The sequence below is a fragment of the Poecilia reticulata genome, linkage group LG5, assembly GCF_000633615.1.
Source record: "Poecilia reticulata strain Guanapo linkage group LG5, Guppy_female_1.0+MT, whole genome shotgun sequence".
NCBI classification, from domain to species: Eukaryota; Metazoa; Chordata; class Actinopteri; order Cyprinodontiformes; family Poeciliidae; genus Poecilia; species Poecilia reticulata.
This window is the reverse complement of record NC_024335.1, coordinates 5,026,829-5,046,493: the sequence shown is the minus strand read 5'-3', so window position 1 is coordinate 5,046,493 and position 19,665 is coordinate 5,026,829. Positions and strand designations below refer to the sequence as shown.

Below are 19,665 nucleotides of genomic sequence, written 5' to 3'. Positions count from 1 at the left end.
AAAAAAATCACCAATCTGGCAACAAAAGGTGCTTTCTCTAATATATATATGTATATATATTTTGTTTTAAATCACAGACTCACATTTAGCTGCCTGCTGGAATAACTCATCTCCACAGAGAGAGAAGAGAAGGCAATGTTCTGTTTTCCACTTCCGTTTCGTTAAAAGAACCCTTCCTCCAAAGATAAACAGCTTATAACAAGATGCCGAGAACACAACACTGAGATGTGATGCTTACATACAAACAAAAACACTTGGCAGCAACTAAACATGGAAGAATATGAACGGTGCAGTTTGAAATTGTCACCTTAGGTCCGTCGACCTTCTGTGAAAGAGCTTAAAATTCACGTTCCTGGGAGTTTGTGATGTGCTGTTGCAGCTGCAGCTTGTCGGCATTCCTACCATCGTCAATGGCGTTGTCCCTGCTTTATTTACAGTACAATAGTGTCCACCTTTGCAATGACTGTCCAGGTGAGATTAACCAACAAGTGCCAGGCTTTTCTGGTGTAAATCTGGATTTAGATACTGCCAGCAGTCAATTGATCCGACATAATTGCAGAGAAATGGGAAGCTCATCCACTCCAGTCCTTGTCTGGACACCGTTAAAGTCCAGAGTATTAGTTGCTATTTAAAAAAAAAAAAAAGAAAAGAAAAAAAGAAAAACACCAAACAAAGATATTCCCAACATAATAACACAATGTCATAAACAATAACACTAATAATTATAATAACAATAATAATAATATAACAATATTTGCACAGATCTATTCACAAAAAACATGTTTTCTAGATAGGTATAAAGAATTACTTTGTACAACCGACAATAAATATTGTGTTTGTTCTTCCAACAGTCACATACAAATGATGCTTTCTGTTGCAGGGTCTGTTAAATGGAGTCATTTCCCTTAAATGGAGGGTTGTGAGGAGAAACTAGAAGGTAGACAAATGGTGCTGTTTGAACGCGACAGGATGAAAACCCAAACTTTTCATGTCTCAACTGGATTCGTCTGGTCGTCGTGATGCCGGCGGTTGCGAGGCTTCTTCTGCTCCTTCAGCTCCTTCAGGCTTTTAGCTTTGCCGTCCCCGAGCCCGTCGTCCCCGTGCTGCCAGTAGTCCTTGCAGTACTGGTTGATCAGCCCCATCTCCGGCTGGCTGAGGATGGTCAGCAGGTCCTTGTACTGCCCAACGCTCGGGGTCCAGGCGCTGGACTGAATTTGGGGGAGGGCTGGGTTGCCCGTATCCACCAGGACGTTGTTGACCGTGCGGCTGGAGAGGACGACTAGCTGCAGCTTCACCAGGGTGTGCTTGAAGTTCTTCTCAGTGGACGTGCAGTGGTAGATGCCGCCGTCGGAGGACTGCAGCGAGCGGATTAGGAGGCCCTGATCGGTTTTCAGGATGCGACCTTCTGAGCGAATCTGGAGTGCACAGGGAGGGAAGTTTTACAGCTTAAGGAAAGACACGGACAAAGCAGCACAGAATATTTAATTATCAGTTAAAAAGGTAAAAGAATACAATGATTTCCAAAAGCAAACTAGAATATAAAAGTATTTTATTAGGATTTTACACATCTTTGCATCTATGACATTTTTTAAAATTTTGCCCATCTTTGGAAAATAGCTCTAGCTCGTTCAGACTGGAAAATGAACATATGTGAACATCAATTTACACCCAATTGTTAACAGGAATATGCTTTGATCTTAGGTGTTTTAGTGCAACTCTGACTGTAAGTTTTGGTTTTTGTGACCGGTTGCCTCAGTCCACAGCCTTTTGTGGCCTTTAACAAGTTTTCTTCCAGGACTGTTTTTAGCGCCAGTCAACTCTGACCAGCTCGTCTGTTCCTGCTAAAGAAAAGCATCCCCACAGCCTGATACTGCCACCGCCATGTTTTACACTGGGGGTGGTTTTTCATATGAAGTGCTCGTTTTCCATCTCACGTTGCAATTTACATATAAGCCAAAAAGAAAATAAACCTAGAAAAAAAAATTCTGAATCACAAATCTGTTGCCAGTTTTCATACCTTATCCTGTCATAATGACTGATGGTTCAATTAATTATGGACTATTGGTGAAATAAGACAATTAGCATATAAAGTGTAAAAGATCCATTTACTATTTTTACATGACATCAGTCAACATCTGTTGTACAAGAAACAAAATGAATCACCTCTTTTCTCCTGTCGCTGTTTTCCTTCTGCAGGTGCCACTTCAGAGAGACGTGAGGAGAACGAGCCTGGCACTCCAAGAAGGTTGTGCTTCCCTCCACTCCGTACTGAACCGTTTCCAGCGTATTCTTATTTGCTGTGAAACATGCGGAAGACGTTTGCTTAATGCTTTTGTACTGAAAACTGCATCACAAATCCATCTTGTACCACGGAGAAACTTACCATTCGAGTTGTAACCTCTGCACTGGCGGATCGGGTTTCCATACTTTACGTCCTGTCGACGGCTCCGTCTGGGAGATCGAATCAACAGCCGAAAATAAAGCTTAGCGTCTAAAATATCCTGTTCTACAATGATCCACAGAGATAATGTGAGCCTGAGGATGTAAACGTCCAGGCTGTCTCGGTCTCACCTTTTCTGTGAGGCAGAGTATCTGGAGCAGGACTTGCCGTCCCAGGCGCAGTACGGGTCCCGGGCCAGGCAGCAGTCAGCGCAGGCCTCGCCGTACACGTCACAGCGGTGCAGAGCCAGGTGGGTCACACCCAGGACAGACCCCACATATAGTTGTTGCTATAAAAAAAAAAAAAACAGAACTGGTGAGAAGTAGCAACAGTAGTAGTTTGGATTTAATTAATCAGTGGTTGTAAAACTTTTCAGCTTCCGATCCACAAAACATTAAAAGAGCTGAGTGTATTAACATAACCAATAATAATGTGAGAAAGGGTACAATGACGACACAAACAACATCAGCAGTCAATATTATTGAAAACAGACAAAAAAAGTCTGTTTTTTTTAACACAAAAGTAAAGGCAACAATATAGATGGTTTGAATAATTCAAACCATCTATATGTGTGGATCCCTCATTTATTTAACCAATAAATTTAAACGTTAAATTACTATAAAAAATAAATTCTGCAATTTATGTATTGGAGAGTTTTAAAACATTTTATAAACACATTTTATAGTAAAATGGTTGCAAATATCCCAGCAAATGTCTTATTCTGACATTTAAAATTTATTTCATAAGTCATGTTTCTAATGGCTTAGAACAGAATAATTTTGGAAATTAAATAAATCCGATAGATAGCTCCCACTAAATCAATTGGATGAATAAAAATACTTAGGCTCAGATTAAGCTGTCCCAGCAAAAGCAAAATCAATTAAACTAGTGGTAACTTACCCGTTTAGATGAAATCTTCATGGTGGTGATTGGGGTGGGAACCTGAAGTGGCAGATGAAATTTTTACATAAACACAAAGTAAGAAAAAACAGAAAAAAGTTGCCAAACATGTCAAAGCATATAACAGAAGAAATTGTTTCAAAATAGTAGAAAATCTCCTGCCAAACCTAGGTAAATTATAAATAGAAAAATAAGAAAAGAATAAGAGATCATACAATAAAGGACAAATTTGCAAAATAATAATATTGTAATTTTTTTTAAATAGCACACTGTTTAAAAGAAATGAGTAACTGTATATCCTCTTTAAATAATCTGCAGCACATTATTCTCTATTTAGCAGTCCTTTGAACAAAAGACGAGTGGTCAAAGCCTCGATTAGCCAGTCAGATGTCAAAGAAAACTAAAAATCAAAATCGGTCAGGAAAAGCCTGACCAATACCTTTGTATAAAATAAGACAAATAAAAGAGGAGCTGTTGGATCAGTTTTATTTTGACTGACCTTGAACACCTCCACCTCCTCCAGAACCAGCTCCTCTGTTTGCAAGTCGTCTCTTGGCAACACGATGACTTTCTGCACCGTCCCACGATCTGAAGAACCAAACATATCAATTCATATTATAAAACCTTCCACTGGAAACAGCTTTACTGGAAACATTTATGATAAACACAAAACTCCATTCAACAATGTATCTTTTGTACAGTAACTTTTAAATGTTCTGGTCTCACAGCACTGACCTGTTCCCAGGAAGAGCACCTCATAGCTCCCATCAGCCGCTCTCACTTGGTCGACAGCAATTGTGGTGAACTCGTAGTCCACGTTGGTTCTGACCACCAGGGGGCGCTTGTGCACCGGGTAAACGGCGTTGTACATGGTGGGGTGGTTTCTCATGAAGTTGATAACCTCATCTGGGTAATCCTTTGTGGATTTCATGTTGGGAGTGAAAGTACCTCCAGGACACTATTGACAGATGGAACATTTTAATGTCAAATCTGCTCCTCTGACATTTGCTTTATTTCCCCATGAGTGCGGTTTATATCATGGACATTGATTTTCTTTATTTTTGAACTCACAGTGCCAGGTCGAGGGTAGGGAATTTTCCCAGTGTACGCCACCCACTGGTAGTTGGGCCCTTCTTTGTGGGCAAACGGCCCATTGAAGACCATACGGATGTCGGCCATGGAGTAGACGCACACTGCCGAGCCTTTGAACACAGACCTGCAGGAGGACAGATTAGCACAAGTTATTGCAAAGATATTATCAAGACAGGATGCAGATTAACTCACACCCCGAGGTAATTGCTGCAAGGTATCTCTGTGGCTTCTCAATCTGACTTTCTTCCACATATTCAGGCTGCCTCCATTTGCAGGAACTTGTTGAAACATCACGATGCACAGCCACTCAGACTGACTCAAGCAGAGACAAGTTGTCTGACATACTGACATACAAACACCCACGTATCCCAAAGAATCACCAGAATACAGGCTCTCACTGCTGCAGAGCAGTGTGGTATGTTTGCAGCTCATGTCATGAGCCCCTATCATTAGCACCACATGTGCTTCTATCAGCTGGGCTTAAACGCTCTCAATGGCTATAATGGCGATTGCAACAATAACAGTATTTCTTTCTCCAACACATTAATCAAAACGCATTTATTATGACTTTGCGAACACCTTTCTTGACCTGTGTGCTGACAGAATCTCAGTTTACAGATCTCAAAGAGTTAGTGTGTATTTTTGGAAGTGAGGTAATGAATGAGTAGTCAGTATCTTACCTACATTAGAAAAACCTACTGGAACAATTGAAGAGAAACTTAATTTTGACCCGACTATGACTAATCACTGAAAGGTTTTCACAGACATTATACCATTATATAGCATTACACATTATGCCATTTTGCCTATATAGATAACCAATAAGTGGATAGAGGTAGTCAAAGCTTTTTCTCATGGCCTTGCATTAAGTGCTCACTGTTAAATGTCACATAAACAATACTGACATAAATGATACATTCAATATGTCAGGTCAGCAGAAAACTAGAGATGCACTGGGAAGCCGGCGACTGACTGAAATTGGACAAGTCTTTGTTTATTCAGTCAAAAACTGAAAAACCTGGAAAAATGTCAGTGAATGGATCATAGTAAGCACTATTAGGTCTTTAAACAGGCTGTCACTGAAGACAGAAAACTCCAAATTGGTCATTTTTGTCGCCAGTAAGGTGATAACAAATTTAATCAGAGGAACCAAAGAGATGTTCAAAGAGAATTAAAAGGAAATTGTAATTTTTTAAAAATGACAAAATGTTTGAATTCTTGAGACAGCAAGAGAGTTATCGAGAGTAAGACTTTCAAAAGACAACAAGAAACAGCGATGCTTAATTTTTTATTCTTTTGAGCTTTCAACCGTTGTTATCCAACATGCTGAATGAATTTAGAAATGTTCGCAACTTCTCGGAAATCCTATAGTTAATGTCTGGGTCTATAATCTATAAAACCCAACAACACTGTCCACCTCCAGTGACCTACAACCTGCTATCAAACCCGACTGTCTCTATGAAAGACTCTCAGCGGACGGCGTCTCCCTCTGGGCTGAACATTCACTTTTCAGTCTCCTGTTTGTAGGCGGATTCTTACAAACCAATACAGATTCATAACATTACAAAGAGCAGACACCTTGCGGCTGAGTGCAAATGACAGACATTAAAACACACCTAACATTCACACTGAAATTAGAGTTAAAAAAAGCCATTACTCACCCTGAAACCGAGAAGACTCCATAGATGACTGGGTTCCTCGTGTCTTGGGTTGGTTGGATATACACGTCCCCTGTAGACAGTCACATGAATTACACATTAATTAGTCACATCCGTAAATTATGAAAAGTTACTAATTCACAATAAGCATTCATAGTTCAAAATGTGATTTCGATCTATAAACACAAATGTAGATCGCTTCCTGGGATTTGTGCCGCACTGAATTTAACCCTCTTTCAAATTCAAATTAAACAAGGTCAGACATTTCTTTCACAGAAAGGAAAATATTAGTGTCTCATATTAAATGATCTTGAGACTTTAAGATCACTTCCAAACCCAAGAAATCCTAATTGTGACATATGGAGACATTTTGCTTCCTTTGAGGGGGGTTTGCTAAGAATGAGCTCCCCGTGAATTGTGGTTTCCAGAGACTCAGCGAGATCCTGAATCTAAACTCTTCCAAACCTGGAGCTACACTGCTCCGGTCTCAGTGGGGAATAGGAGTGAAACGGAGATGTCTGCTGAAACATGACTTTAATAGGAGCCATATGCAATACGGGGACTATGGGGCCATGGCAACGGTGTGCAGTGTGTATCCTCTAATGTTTTCATGAGAGAAAACGAGCAAGAAATAACAAAGCAGAGGAAAAGTGAAATACATTTAAAGTAGACAGGCTATGCACACACCAGTTCATTTATTGTTTTGCTTCACAGGGAAGAGTTCAGCTTAAAAAGCCCACAACAATATTACCTGGTAGTTTACAGTTAATAAAAAACACCATTACATTGAAAACTAGGGAAACATGAGTCTCCCGTTTATAAATGCTTTTTTTTTTTCAGGGGATTGGAAAGACTAAAAAAAATGAGAAATGTTCCCCAAGCAGAACAAAAAAAAAAGTATCTCAAATAACCTGAATGTATTTTATATCTGACTGAAACTTAATCCATATGCCTTTGGCTTTAATCAGCAAAGATTCAATAAACAAGGAGCATAAATTCAAATTGCTTGCATGAGAAAATATGTTGTGTACAGTTTTAAAGATAAACAAGCCCTCCTTTGATCAAATGTTTGAAATTGTTTCTGAAACGAAAAACTATGCCAACGTCCCAGGATACAGAATGACAGGTAATGTCTGCTCACTAAAGCGAAAATTAACTTTTGGCAAGCAAAGCAGAGAGTCATAACCCATCTGACGCCAGTCTGACAGAGCCCCTGGCTATGGAAAGCGAGAAAAGAAATAAATCAGCAGAGAACTGGGAACAAGTTGCATCATTCTGACTTTTGTTTCTGATGTGTCAGAGGAGACAGAGACTTTGAGGCCCTCTGAGCAACATGCATGCTGGGAAATGTCACTAATTACTGGAAATACATTAATACAAAGAGATGAACTGAAATAGATGTTACATGAGGACAAAAGAGAGGAGCAATAATAAAAAAGTTATCCTTTTAAAAACATAGCCTAAGGTGTTAAAATATCCCACTGAATTTAATTTATAAAGCAACATGAGTGTTAAGAAATGTTGGGCTCTGCACACAGCCCTGATATCCAAAACATGTGGAAATAAGGCTTCTGTTATTATTGCGCTACAAAAAAAAAAAGAGTGTAAAACTTAACGTCCCATAAATTCATTCTTGTTTTACTCCAGCAAGCATTTTCATCTCTTTTGCATCTGCTTGCCTGTCTGTCCCTTAGCAGTCGTCCTCTCCTCTGGCAAACCACTGAATCCTTTCTCATCTGGTAAACCTCGCCCCACTCTGTCCCCCCCTGAGTCCTCATCTAAGCACTCCGATGCCTCTGCTGGGCTCCAATCGGGACCAGCAGTACATTTCTCCCAGACCGACTGTGGTTTGTGGTAAAAATGGCCGTGGTGCTGTGGGCTGTTACGCTGCACCTCAGGACGCACATTAACCTCACCGCGAGTGCTGATCTGCTTGTAGGCTGCAACCGCCAAGCGGCACCACTAAAACTACAGCAACACTGACACCAGAGTGCTTTTTGTCACACAGAGTGCTCTTACTGCATAAAGACCATCTGCAGAACTCCATTACAGCACGAGTACGAGATGCTACTAAATATTGAATTCTCAGCTATTTAGAAACCGTTTCTGATTGTGGTTTGTTACATCTGTCTGATGGTGACTTGTCAGTTTAAATACAAAAGTTGTAATGCTTCTTCACATTACAACATTATAAGTTTGTAATGTTTGCTATTGGGAATTATGTGCTAGACTAACGTGAGCAGTGCTTGAAATTGAAATGAAAGGAAGATGATACGAGTGAAAAGGTTTTAAAAATATTTGCTAAATACAAATCTGTAAAGTGTGGTTTGCATATTCACTCCCACTGAGTGGATACCTTGCAGAACCGCCTTTCACCACAGTTACAGTTCTTCTTGTTTGTTGCCATTTATAGTGACGCACACAACAATTTTCCGCATGGAGCAGAACGTTTAAGTTTGTTCTCATCTGATCAGAACATGTTTGTAGCCTGTAGAAATTTGAAAATATATATTTTTTTATTATATTTTTTACTTCCTTCAAGAATTACTTTCTTCTTGTCACTCTCCCAGAAAGGGTAGATTTGTGGAAACACAACTAACCCTGCAGATTGTCCCACCTGAATTAGGGATTTCTGCAGCTCCTCCAGTCACCATGGGCTTCCTGCATCTTTATTATTGTTTAATTATCTTGTAGGATGGCTGTAATTATTAACTAATTTTAAGGTGGACTATTATTACTAATTAGGTGATTTCTGGCTGCACAGCAATTTATTGCAGGGTATCAGAGTGAAGAGGCATCAAATTTTCCTTCCACTTTAAAAGGATGCATTATTTTAGATTGATCTAAGATAATTGAATCCTAAATATTATTTATCTTATGTTGCATATTTTCCTTTACTGTTCAATTTTTTTTCTTAACTTGTTGATGGTACACTTGAATTTTCCCATGGTGGGACAATAAAAATACCATATTTCTATTTCTGAATACAAGAACTCAGAGACTTCCTGGTGCCCATCGCCTTGGACACAAAGCAAAGCTACAACAGAGACTGTAGTTGTTCCTGCCAGGTGATTTTGTCTCACTGAATTTTTTTTATTTGACTAATCCAGCTTGAATTAGTTGTAAGAAGCGGAGTTCCTGGAAAATCCCAGAGTTGGACTATTACAGCATGAAAACCAGGATCAAATTCCCCAAAATGTAGGTCCTCCAACCACTTGACTAACATAAATGGATCAGTGTGTTCTGCAAACAGGACAGTTGAACCTTAAATGTTCCACCTATGTCTCAACCTAAAGTTTGAGCTTCAGTTGAACCTACATCACGTAGCCGTACGCAAGAGGTTGGCGGAGCACTTTTTGCTTCTGAACAATATGATGTTATCATCAGCCCCAAATGAAAACATTGTGAAACACGCTGAGGAGGAACTGGGAATTAGCATCACTCTGGAACTATGCAGAGCAAATGTGAAGCAAACTGTAGAAATGATAAAGTTATTGGTCCTGAATATGTCCGTCTGCAGAGCTTTATTTTGAAAGTTGAGGTTATAAATGGTCCCTTTCCATCTGCTAGTTCTCCTCTGAGGTCAGAGACATTCAATATGTGGTTCACTCCGGCTCCCTGCAGAGTCATTATAGGTCCCCTGAGCTGCAGAAATCAATCTGTAAATGGCCTGAGCTGCAACTCGTCCTTTGTAAGGAAGATGAAGCGGCACTTTGCTCATAGGTTTAAAAAGTGCGAGGTTGGACGTAATGGCCAACAGGTGCATTACACAACTGATGATGGACCTACGAGAGTCAGAGATGACAGAAAGCTTTAAAAGTGAAAACGAATATGACTCACTGAGTTCATCAAAGTGCGTCTCAATGCCGTCGACTCCAGGCACAGAGCAGATGAGACGAGCCTTCAGAAAGGTGCTCCATTTGTTGACCAGGCAGCAATGTCCACCGTCATCGTTCTGCAGGAATCACATCCAAACAAACACCCAGAGTCACTCGTCAGGCCGACTCCAACAGTATCTGTCTAACAGGTGTCTGAAACAGCCGTTAACCAAAGTTAGCATGAATAATGGTCACCATCATCTGCCTGAACAAGGGGTCAGCCAGCTGCTGCTTGTGCTACTGAGGTGAAGCATAAAGTCCTGAGAAAAAGGAGTCGGGGAATAAACCTCAGCTCAGCTTGGATGATTTGTGAGGATTAAAAAGACACATCGTTTTAACTTTTACCTTGAGTTATGAAGACAAAAAAAAAAAAATCCTTGCTCCTTATGATTTAAAGATCACTGAGCAAATTACTCAGGTCATCTTAATTGTGCGACTAATCAAAACATTAAAACTGTCACCTCCCTGCAGGCAAGATAAATAACAATAGCAATATTTTTTTAATTTGATAAACAGTTACCCAAGAAATACAAACATATGGCACCTGGGTCAATAATTAGTGCTCCTAGGGGAGAATTATAAAAGAGACCACAATAATTTTATGTTTTATTAAAGTTCCATAAGTGTTTTTTTTCCCCATCTTTTTGTTTTTATCATCCATCCATCCAGAAGAAGTAGAGCTCATCACTGTTGTGGCTAGATCAAAATGAGTCTTTATTAACAAGGATTTGTTAATCGGTTTCATTTGTTTTAAGCTTTAGTTGTTGCCACATCAGAGTCAGTAGCTGTTTTCCTGGATCTTTTTCCTGATTTATTAAAATCAAAACACACCAACCTCACTTCAATAGCATCACCATTTCTCAGAAACATGCCTCTATGTCAATCTCATCTGTAGCTCACAGAAATTAATTAAAAATTTGCAGACAATCATCCTTTTCAATGAAAATGCAAAAATTACACATGTGATATAAGAATTGTTAGGGGAGTCACTAACTGTATTGTTGATTTGAAAAATACATATTTTTAAAGTTTTGGATTCAGTTTAGGTTTATGTCAGTGCAATAAATGATTACATTTTTTAAAGTTTTTTATTTATTTATTTTACCAGAGCTGTGAATAACTGTGGAGGCTACTGCATTTTTTTAATTTATTTGTTTGCTTTTTCTATGAAGAGCATGTATTGCAGAACATCCTGGATGGCCACCCTCAAAGGAGGACAAAGCAAATGAAAACAGGCCAAAGGCAAACACTCACCAAGCCCTTTGATTTATTTAAAGCTCACTGGCAATTATCAGCTTGTGGTTTCGGACCTGTGTGATAACTCACCAAGCAGATCCGGCCTATCCTGGACTGCGTCATGGGACTCTGGCCCACCTCAGAGGCTTTCTCACGGAAGAAGAAGTAGAGCTTATCATCATTCTTTTCAGCGCTGTCTGGGATCAGATGAGCATGGACAAAAGTCGGATCTGAAGGGATAAAAGGGAAAAGGATGATTGGCCCGTTTGTAATTATTTTTGTCCAAACCTCCCTATAGTGGGTTGTTTTATTTGTTTTTCAACTACATTCAAAATAGAAGTTGCTCTTATGTCTTGCAAGTTTTGAGATATTTGATGACTTTCAAGTCAACAACCAAATTATACTGATTTCATGCTATAAGGATTGGGCTTATGAACAGTGCAATATTTGTAAAATGAGTCAAGCTAATATATGATCTTTTTCTAAGAAAAGTACAAATTCATCTCAATAAATTGGATCAGATCTGCAAGGCATGCTGATGGAAAATTGGGTGGAAGAAAAAACTTGCAAAACTAAAATCATCAAAATTAACAGAAAATGATGCCTAAAATGTATCACTCTGTTTTTAATGATTCTGTAAGTTCCTAATTAATTCAATCAATCACTATAGTAAATTAACTTTTCAGAGATAGTTTAATTCATGCAGTAGCACCTATATGATAATTCTCAAATAAAAAGAAGCAACAGACCTTTGACCCTTAAGGCCAAACAGTCACAACAGCTAATTTTAGGGAACAGAACTCATTTATGTTTCTGTTTCTGTATTAATGTCTTTGCACTATGTGAGGATCATACTTAGTGCACACACAGCCACACTGATTCTCTGGGTCACCACAGGACTCACAGCCCCCCCGCTGTGAAAGACCAGCATCCCAAACAGGGACAAACCAAAAAGCCAGAGGAAGGAGGGGAGCAACTAGTACCCTCATAATGTGGGGGAGGGTGTTACCCGAGATATTTCAAAACGGCTGATTAGCAGGACTCAGGTGTCCTGATTCGCCAGATTGCCAGCAGGGGACTGTTGTCAGGGCAACAGGGTCAGTGGAAAAACTGGGAGCCAACAACACAGACGGGGAGTCTGCTATTGATTTGGCAAAAATCAACCAAAAAGCAGCAGACCAGCAATAATATCACTGTAACAGTTGTACTTCATTAGAGAGAAAACCCAGTCGTTATTGACATTCCAGGATTTCCCTGACAACAACAATCCGCAGGATCTGAGAGGATTTTATTAATGACTCAAACCATCATTGGGTCTGGTGGAGCAGGAGGAAAAGATCAGGAAGCTCAGATGACACGCGTGTGTCAGCATTATGGAGGTTTGCAAAACGCTCAAACTGTGTTCCCAATTTCCTGATGCGTAAATTCAAAATGGTTTGTCGAGAAACAAGGAGGAGAAATAAAAGGCAGATGCAGATCAAGCGGTGAGCTGAGACATTACCATTTAACCATCTGGAGTTGTACTGGTCGGTCCTCATGGCTGTCTGCTTCCCCAGAGTACGGAAGATGGCAGAGTCTGTTCCCATGAAGTCCACGTAGACTCCAGCATAGAGCTCTCCATCTGCCAGTCACAGCAAAGGGAAAAGAGAAGAAGAAAGAATTAGGATACCAGGAAATACTCCCAGGTCAAAAGACACACAACATGTTCAACAGTAGTAATAGAAACTTGTTTTGCTGATTTTTACTAGATTCCCTTTGATATCACTTGAAGCAGCCATATATTTTCAAGGGAGCTGCTAACATTAAAGGAAAGCAGCAGTATGCATATAAAACAGTATTTCAGTAAACGTAACATGTCAGTATTGAACATGTTGAATTCTTTTGTAACGACACTCATGCTCCAGCTCTTCCAGAGCCAAATTCATGTAATTGAAAACAATTTCATCCAAAGACGGATTATATTTTGCACACCAGTGTTCATTTCCAATGAAATTAAAACTATGTCGAATTAGTTTTGTCATAATGGGAAGAAACCTTACAATAATGTTATTTTAAAATGGGATATCTTGTTTTTCTAAGGTCAAATGAAGTGTGTCACAGCCAAACAGAAGCTCTTTCTTTCTTTCTTTGACACACACATGAACTCACACGGAGCTGTCGATTATCGGCAGCCATGTCTGGCCACCTGTAAGATGATGACAACTGATGACCACTGAAATAACAGCACACACATCTGTGTGAAAAGATAAGTGATTACTTATAATCCACTGACAACTAACCAATTATCGCCACTCGATTCATTAAATTATTTTTAACTTTCAGCTCTCATTTCAAGAACTCGGGTAGATTTTCTTTGCAGTTCCTGATGAAATTGTTTATTAATCAACTTGTAAAATAAACATATTGCAAATGTTGCAAACAAAGAAATGAAATAATATCAAAATAGAATGAAGTGGAAAAAGTGGATGCAATTATCTGGTATTGGGTTTACACTGGTTAGGATCTGGGTTTGTAGTCAAGGAAAACGTTTTGTAATTATATCAGCAAACAAAGATTCCACTTTTATTCTACATATCTAGTTTCAAGATGCTTGCCATACATCAAATTATGGAGCACTGTATCTCTTACCAGTGGCTCACTGATGACACACAATTATGTATCTTTGTGTCACAGTTACATTATATTATAATGTTTTTTTTTCAATGAGTTGCCTTAATTGTCTTCTAAAGTTCCAATGCATTTGTTGTTTTTATTCTAATTTTATTTTTGATACTTATTCCGTTAAAGCATTTTGAATTACCTTATGCATAAAGAAAAGAATCAGAAAAAGAATCGACTCACGGATCAGGGCGGAAACGCTGTTAAGTTTAGGATCATAGGGACATTTCCCTTTTCCAGAGTCCACTTTGCCAGGTTCCAGACGGAAAATGTATTCCTGCAACAGAGAAGCATGGAGGAATATTTTCTTAACATTCTTTGGAAAAATAAAGTTAGAATTAGTAAAGGAAGCAAAGTGTGATCATTAAGGCACTGTTCAACCCTTTAAAAGCAAAATAAATCACTCTGCAAACGGAGAAACAGGCACACACGTCAAGGATCTGAAGTGATGCAGGAAAAGGCTGGGAACAATCCAAGGCTCAGTGTTTGCTTGCCCTAACAAATTTCAATTATTCCTGTGCACAAGAGGAGTTTTTACACATCTGTGTCAACACTCATGCTTTTATGTTGTTAGCAGGTACAACAAATGCTCAGCAGAGCACAGACGGGGGAAAAGTTGTATTTGTAACCTGCAGTTGGATATTATCTTTTGAAAGAGTAACTCAGCAAAATCTGTGCAAAAATGCTGGGGGAAAACATGAACATTTCCATAAATTGATAAAAATGTCGAGTGTGCGGCTTTGTGGACATCATTTAAACCAAAAGTTCTCACATACACGGGTCTTGCTGCAGCTGAATTTTATCTGACGAAAGTTTGAACAAAAATACTTTTAATTAAAATCGTCTATGGTCAATGTGCTGAAAAGCACATTTCCATTTTCTTTGTGTTTTTATATGAGACCATTAAAAGACTGAAAAATAACCTGTTTTTTGTTGACTGATGTTTGTTTTGCACACAAAAATCTATGTGCATTGTAATTTTTCAACAAATCTGGCAGCAAGAAATCTGCCTTTACCAGTAGTAAACCTGAAGCAATTTTAACCCCAATTCTTCACTTGGTGGACACCGTTACTGGAATAAACCCCGCCGGCCCACCTTATTGCTCAAAGGCTCAGATGTAGAGCTGTAGTCTGCTGCTCGACTCGTTCTCCCTCCTGACTGAAGGGCCTGTAGGTTGCTGAAACCCTAAAAAGCAGAAACAATTAGCCATCTTGTTAGCAACCTGTCGCAGCCCAGACCGAGTCCAGATTCAGCTGATGATGATGGAGACTGAAGAAGAATGTACATGAAACAGGACTGGAGAAATCAACAACAACATGAAGAGCTCTGAAAAATGAAAAGATAAATAGTGAAGAAGTGGACAGAGTGAAGAGCTAAAGAGAGACATGTTTGAATTAGATTCAGACACGTGCAAGAAAGAGCGCAGAAAAAAAGAAACCATGCAAAACTAAAAGAAGAAAACAGGAAATAAATGTATAAAGTGAAATGAAGAGGAGGCCAATGTAGATATTTTCAGTCAAAATATGAACCATAAATGCAATGAAAGGATATCAACGACTGTTTTTCTTTTTTGTAAAAATAAAATAAAATAAAATATGCTGTATAAAAGTCTATATGTGCAGTTTTTAGACCTGTACAGATTAGAGAAAATCCACAGATATTCAAGCCAAAGCTCCCAGCTCTTGTTTTTATATTTTAAGTTGTGTGAAAAGTTTTAAGTCATCATGATGTCCAGGTTGTTGGAACATTCATGAGAGGATATAATCTAAACCAGCTCACAATGAACAAAGTGCAATATATATATTTTTGCTACAAAATGCATGTAAAAATACATATTATAAACTATTTATTTTACAGCATTGTGCCATCTACTTAAATATTCCAGTGTTAAAATTAAACTTCTAATACAAACAAAGAATCCATAGAGGCAACTTTGAAGCAGCATGAACAGACGCTAAAAATAAAATACAAATAACTTAAAGCCCACTGCGCGACACAAAGAAGGATATGTGTTTATGTTTACATCTACTCCTGCAGAATAAAATCCTTAAAGTGTGAAGCAGCGCAATGTTCGGACCTCAGGGGGGAAGCAGAATGACAAGAGGCAGACTGACCTTTCCATCGAAACCTGAAGCCTCCAAATGAACAGGGAGACTAAACAGCGGCGGATGAATGCAAGTGTGCCGATTATAACGCGGCCAGCAGCTGCTGCAGCTCTGCATGGCCGTTCATGGAGGTGGGGGTAGGGCTGATGGGGGGTGGAGGGGGATCTACAAGCCTGATGATGGATGAGAAGCTCCATCAGTAATGATGGCTTTTCAGAGGCTCTCACCCAGACAGAAAGAAAGACAGGCCACAGGCACTGCTGTGTGTAAACAGGTGAGACATCGGACCCCCAGCGAGGGGGGGTGGGGTGGGGGGATTTTCTAGATAAAGTGACACCACAACATTCCCAGGGGGAAGAGGCTTCAAGCGGCAGGAGTTAGAAATCGCACCAAGACCAATTTTGGAATGATAATGGGAAAGTGGACAGGGCCAGCCAGGATCTTGTGGAAGGGTGAAAATCAATGAAAGCTAAGAGGAGGAAAATAATGGAAGAGAAGCAGAACCCGAGAAACTGATGGGCAGAGGGGCTAAACGGGGAAACTCTGACCTCAGATTGATCGACTGATAGGGTTCTTTTAAAAACGAGGGCGCAAAGGTCAAAACGTCTCTACGGCTGGATGCATCTTTTGGTTACCTGGGATCTACGTCCTCGATCCACGTATGTGCAGATGGGATTATATGCTCCTGTTCCACACACATACAGGTGGGTCCGGTTCCACGGCTCGATCAGACGGATGAAGTTCCCACACTCCCCCTGAGGAAGGGCAAAACAAAATCAACAAGATTAGGATTAGGTTTTAAAAAAAGCCAAAACATGAAATATAAAAAAAAAACCCAGTTACATAATATTTAATTCCCCAGACTGTTTCTCTTTATAGATTCCATTCGTGGATAAAATCCAGTCTATTTGCTGGGTCTTTGCTGGCATATTTTATAGGACATCTTTTTTATTTTTCAGCAAATCTGTCTGCTGTACATCTTGGTCTCTTGGATTAGGTAAAAATATTGACAGTGAAAGAAAAAAATGACAATAAAAGTGACCAAAGGCACAGTAAGATAGCAATTCATATAAAAATCCTTTCTGCGACCAAGATTGATCTGCATTATAATCCCCGCCTGCTGTCAGAGTCTCTGCTTTGTGTTGCCTTAACAAGGTGATTAAATGAATAATCCTCCACTAATCACAAATGTCACAACTCACATGTTAAAATATGTTTTTCTATAAAACGGAAAAAAAAAGGATTGCAATAATCAGGACAAAAAAAGAAAACATAACCTATCAAATAAATAAATAAGGTAATAAAAAAATATATCAATTTTTCATATCTTTGATCATGTTAAGAAAATTAACATAATTAAAACAGCAAATTTTTGTGCAAAATGTGTCAGAAGAAAAGAGAAATATATCTGCTGTTGGTAATGAAACAATTTATTTAGAACTCTTAAAAACTGATTAATTCTTCTATATTTTCTACTAAAAAATATACATTTTGTCTGTTTCTTTTAATTTTTCTTAATTTTCCAATCATCCCACAATGTGATGAAAAAAGTATTAATTTATTTTGTTTTTTGTTGAGTTGAGGCATCATGGTGCTTGCTTGCAGCTACTTGATATTGATTTTATTCCAAATTACAGCGTAAAAATTAACAGGCTAAATTAATATAGTGCTTTTATAGTCATACTGACCACTTGAAGCACTCTAGCCACATTCATCCAGTTGCACGTACATTTCTACATTAACATGCAGATTTGATAAGTGACTTGTCAAGGGAGACACTAACAGGAATATGGAATCAAACCTACAACCTTAAGATTGCGAGACAACCTCTCTACCCACTGAGCCACAGTCGTCCCTGCATATAAATCTCTTTTCCCATGAACTCCATTGTGCATCAAAATCATTTTTAGGTCCACTTATTCTTTTCAAATTGGGAGTTTTGAAAGGTTTTGTGGTACAGTTGCCTTTATGCAATGGACGAACAGGAAGAAGGGAATGAGATGCAGCAAATGGTCCGGAGCCGGGAGTCGAACCACAGAAAACTGTGTTTAGGACTGTAGTCTGTGTATGTGATGCTGCTGCTCTACCACTGAGTCATGTGCCCCCTTGTGGTTTCAACACGAATCGCGTCTCTCGTCCTCTACATCGCTACTGTACTCGTCTGAGAGAAGAACGGGGGGTGGTAGTGGTGGGGGAGGTACACACACAAACATTGGGATGTTTTTCTTTCTTTCTTTCTTTTTTTTTACTGAAAACAAAAAGTTTCATGAATGATTGTGAGAAGCTGAATCTACTTTTTGTGTTGGCTGGCTTCCATTTTGCTGCTCTGGCTCCTTCATATCAGACCACAATGCAAGAGCGAAAATGTTTCCAAACATTGTATAAGCATGCAGACCATGGAAAATCAGTGCCTGTGGGATGTCAAGAGCATTTTCCTGAAATTACTGAGGTTAAGCACAATTCAAACTTGACAAATGAAAAACATTATGCTTCGACCACATAGAGAAAAATAGTGGGCTTACATATAAAATGTCTATGTTGTATTTTTCTGAGATATTTGTATGTTTTTCTTTTAAATATCAGTAGTGAAGACAAAGAGCTGCTGCTGCTGCTACTGATGAGCGCAGCTCTATTCTTCTAGGCTGACCAGCTGTCTACCTCCCTGGCTTCAGCCAACGACTCGCAGCTCCAGTCACTGAAATGAAGAGATATGTTCAGATTTGTCCATCATGTTTTCCAGTGGCGACAGCTGGTGATGGAATAAAAAGGATGCGCAAAGTAAACCAAAAAAAAATTGCAGAATCGCTGAGCGGGATGAGCTATTTTGGCAGATAGTCTCCAAATGACAGATGCACGAGTCAGACGTTTCAAAGGCTGGGCTTCTGTGTGTTTCCACATGTTGGCCTGCGTGCAACAATATTCCCTGCTCGGTTGTGCTCTCCCCACAGCGAGCGCAGCGGGACTTATTGCCTTTGACCTCGCCATGTCCTGCCCTGAATTGTTCTTGAATTGTCATCCGTCATCTGCTAAGGGCCAGCCATAAACAAAGATCTGCTTTTGTGCACAGATATGCAGGTTAGCGACAAGAATCAGCAAACGACAAGCGCACACAGCAGTTGGGTGAAAAGCAGCTTAGTACAAACCTCGTTGTAAGTCGCTCTGTGCTTGTGCAAAACCCTTACACCAACTGCTGATAAAACATGAATGTGTGTGCTTCAGGATGTGGGGTGGCGCAATGTGTGAACCAAATCAAAAGAGATGGATCTGGGATTTCTTTGTACGGATTTCCTCCGTCTCTTGTGGGGGCTGCGCAGGCGGCGGGTGCGTCTGAATGTCTGAGTCTTATTAACACTTCAGACGGGACTGTCGCCTCCGTTGGCCGGTTCATTTTGTCTGCTCGTCTGGACAACAAAGGATAAAATAATTACTGCGCAGCGAGAAAATGGAGAAACAGATGACATTAAGACGTCAAATGAGAGATGTAGGAGAAAACATGCAGAAATGATTTCAGGTCGGAATGAAGAAGGCAAAATGTTGCAGGTTTGGAGTCTCTGGAAGAGCTTAATTGGTGGCAGCTGTACGCAATCAGCAATCAGGGATGCAAAGACGGTAAATAAGAGCGGCATAGTGAGGAGCACGCTGGGAAGGGCTTAAAAATGTCCCCTCATGACCTGAGTGGTGCTTTTAAAATGGCAGA

The 19,665-nt window shown here is 39.6% G+C and overlaps 1 protein-coding gene across 2 annotated transcripts in view; it reads right to left on the bottom strand.

Moving 5' to 3' along the window:
• Nucleotides 1-19,665, bottom strand: part of sema3fa (sema domain, immunoglobulin domain (Ig), short basic domain, secreted, (semaphorin) 3Fa) — a 52,198-nt gene continuing 32,533 nt past the window's right edge. Inside the window, exons 5-19 of one of the 2 annotated variants that reach the window (XM_008408701.2) lie at nucleotides 16,604-16,723; nucleotides 14,959-15,048; nucleotides 14,046-14,139; nucleotides 12,706-12,825; nucleotides 11,295-11,434; nucleotides 9,931-10,045; nucleotides 6,094-6,163; nucleotides 4,412-4,556; nucleotides 4,076-4,298; nucleotides 3,840-3,928; nucleotides 3,341-3,382; nucleotides 2,572-2,729; nucleotides 2,384-2,451; nucleotides 2,164-2,297; nucleotides 1-1,415 (exon numbers count right to left, since the gene is read on the bottom strand). In XM_008408701.2, the coding sequence (XP_008406923.1) occupies nucleotides 987-1,415; nucleotides 2,164-2,297; nucleotides 2,384-2,451; nucleotides 2,572-2,729; nucleotides 3,341-3,382; nucleotides 3,840-3,928; nucleotides 4,076-4,298; nucleotides 4,412-4,556; nucleotides 6,094-6,163; nucleotides 9,931-10,045; nucleotides 11,295-11,434; nucleotides 12,706-12,825; nucleotides 14,046-14,139; nucleotides 14,959-15,048; nucleotides 16,604-16,723 (2,037 nt within the window). In that variant the 3' untranslated portion in view covers nucleotides 1-986. The remainder of the gene's footprint in view (nucleotides 1,416-2,163; nucleotides 2,298-2,383; nucleotides 2,452-2,571; nucleotides 2,730-3,340; nucleotides 3,383-3,839; nucleotides 3,929-4,075; nucleotides 4,299-4,411; nucleotides 4,557-6,093; nucleotides 6,164-9,930; nucleotides 10,046-11,294; nucleotides 11,435-12,705; nucleotides 12,826-14,045; nucleotides 14,140-14,958; nucleotides 15,049-16,603; nucleotides 16,724-19,665) is intronic. The other variant, XM_008408702.2, reaches the window with a different exon arrangement.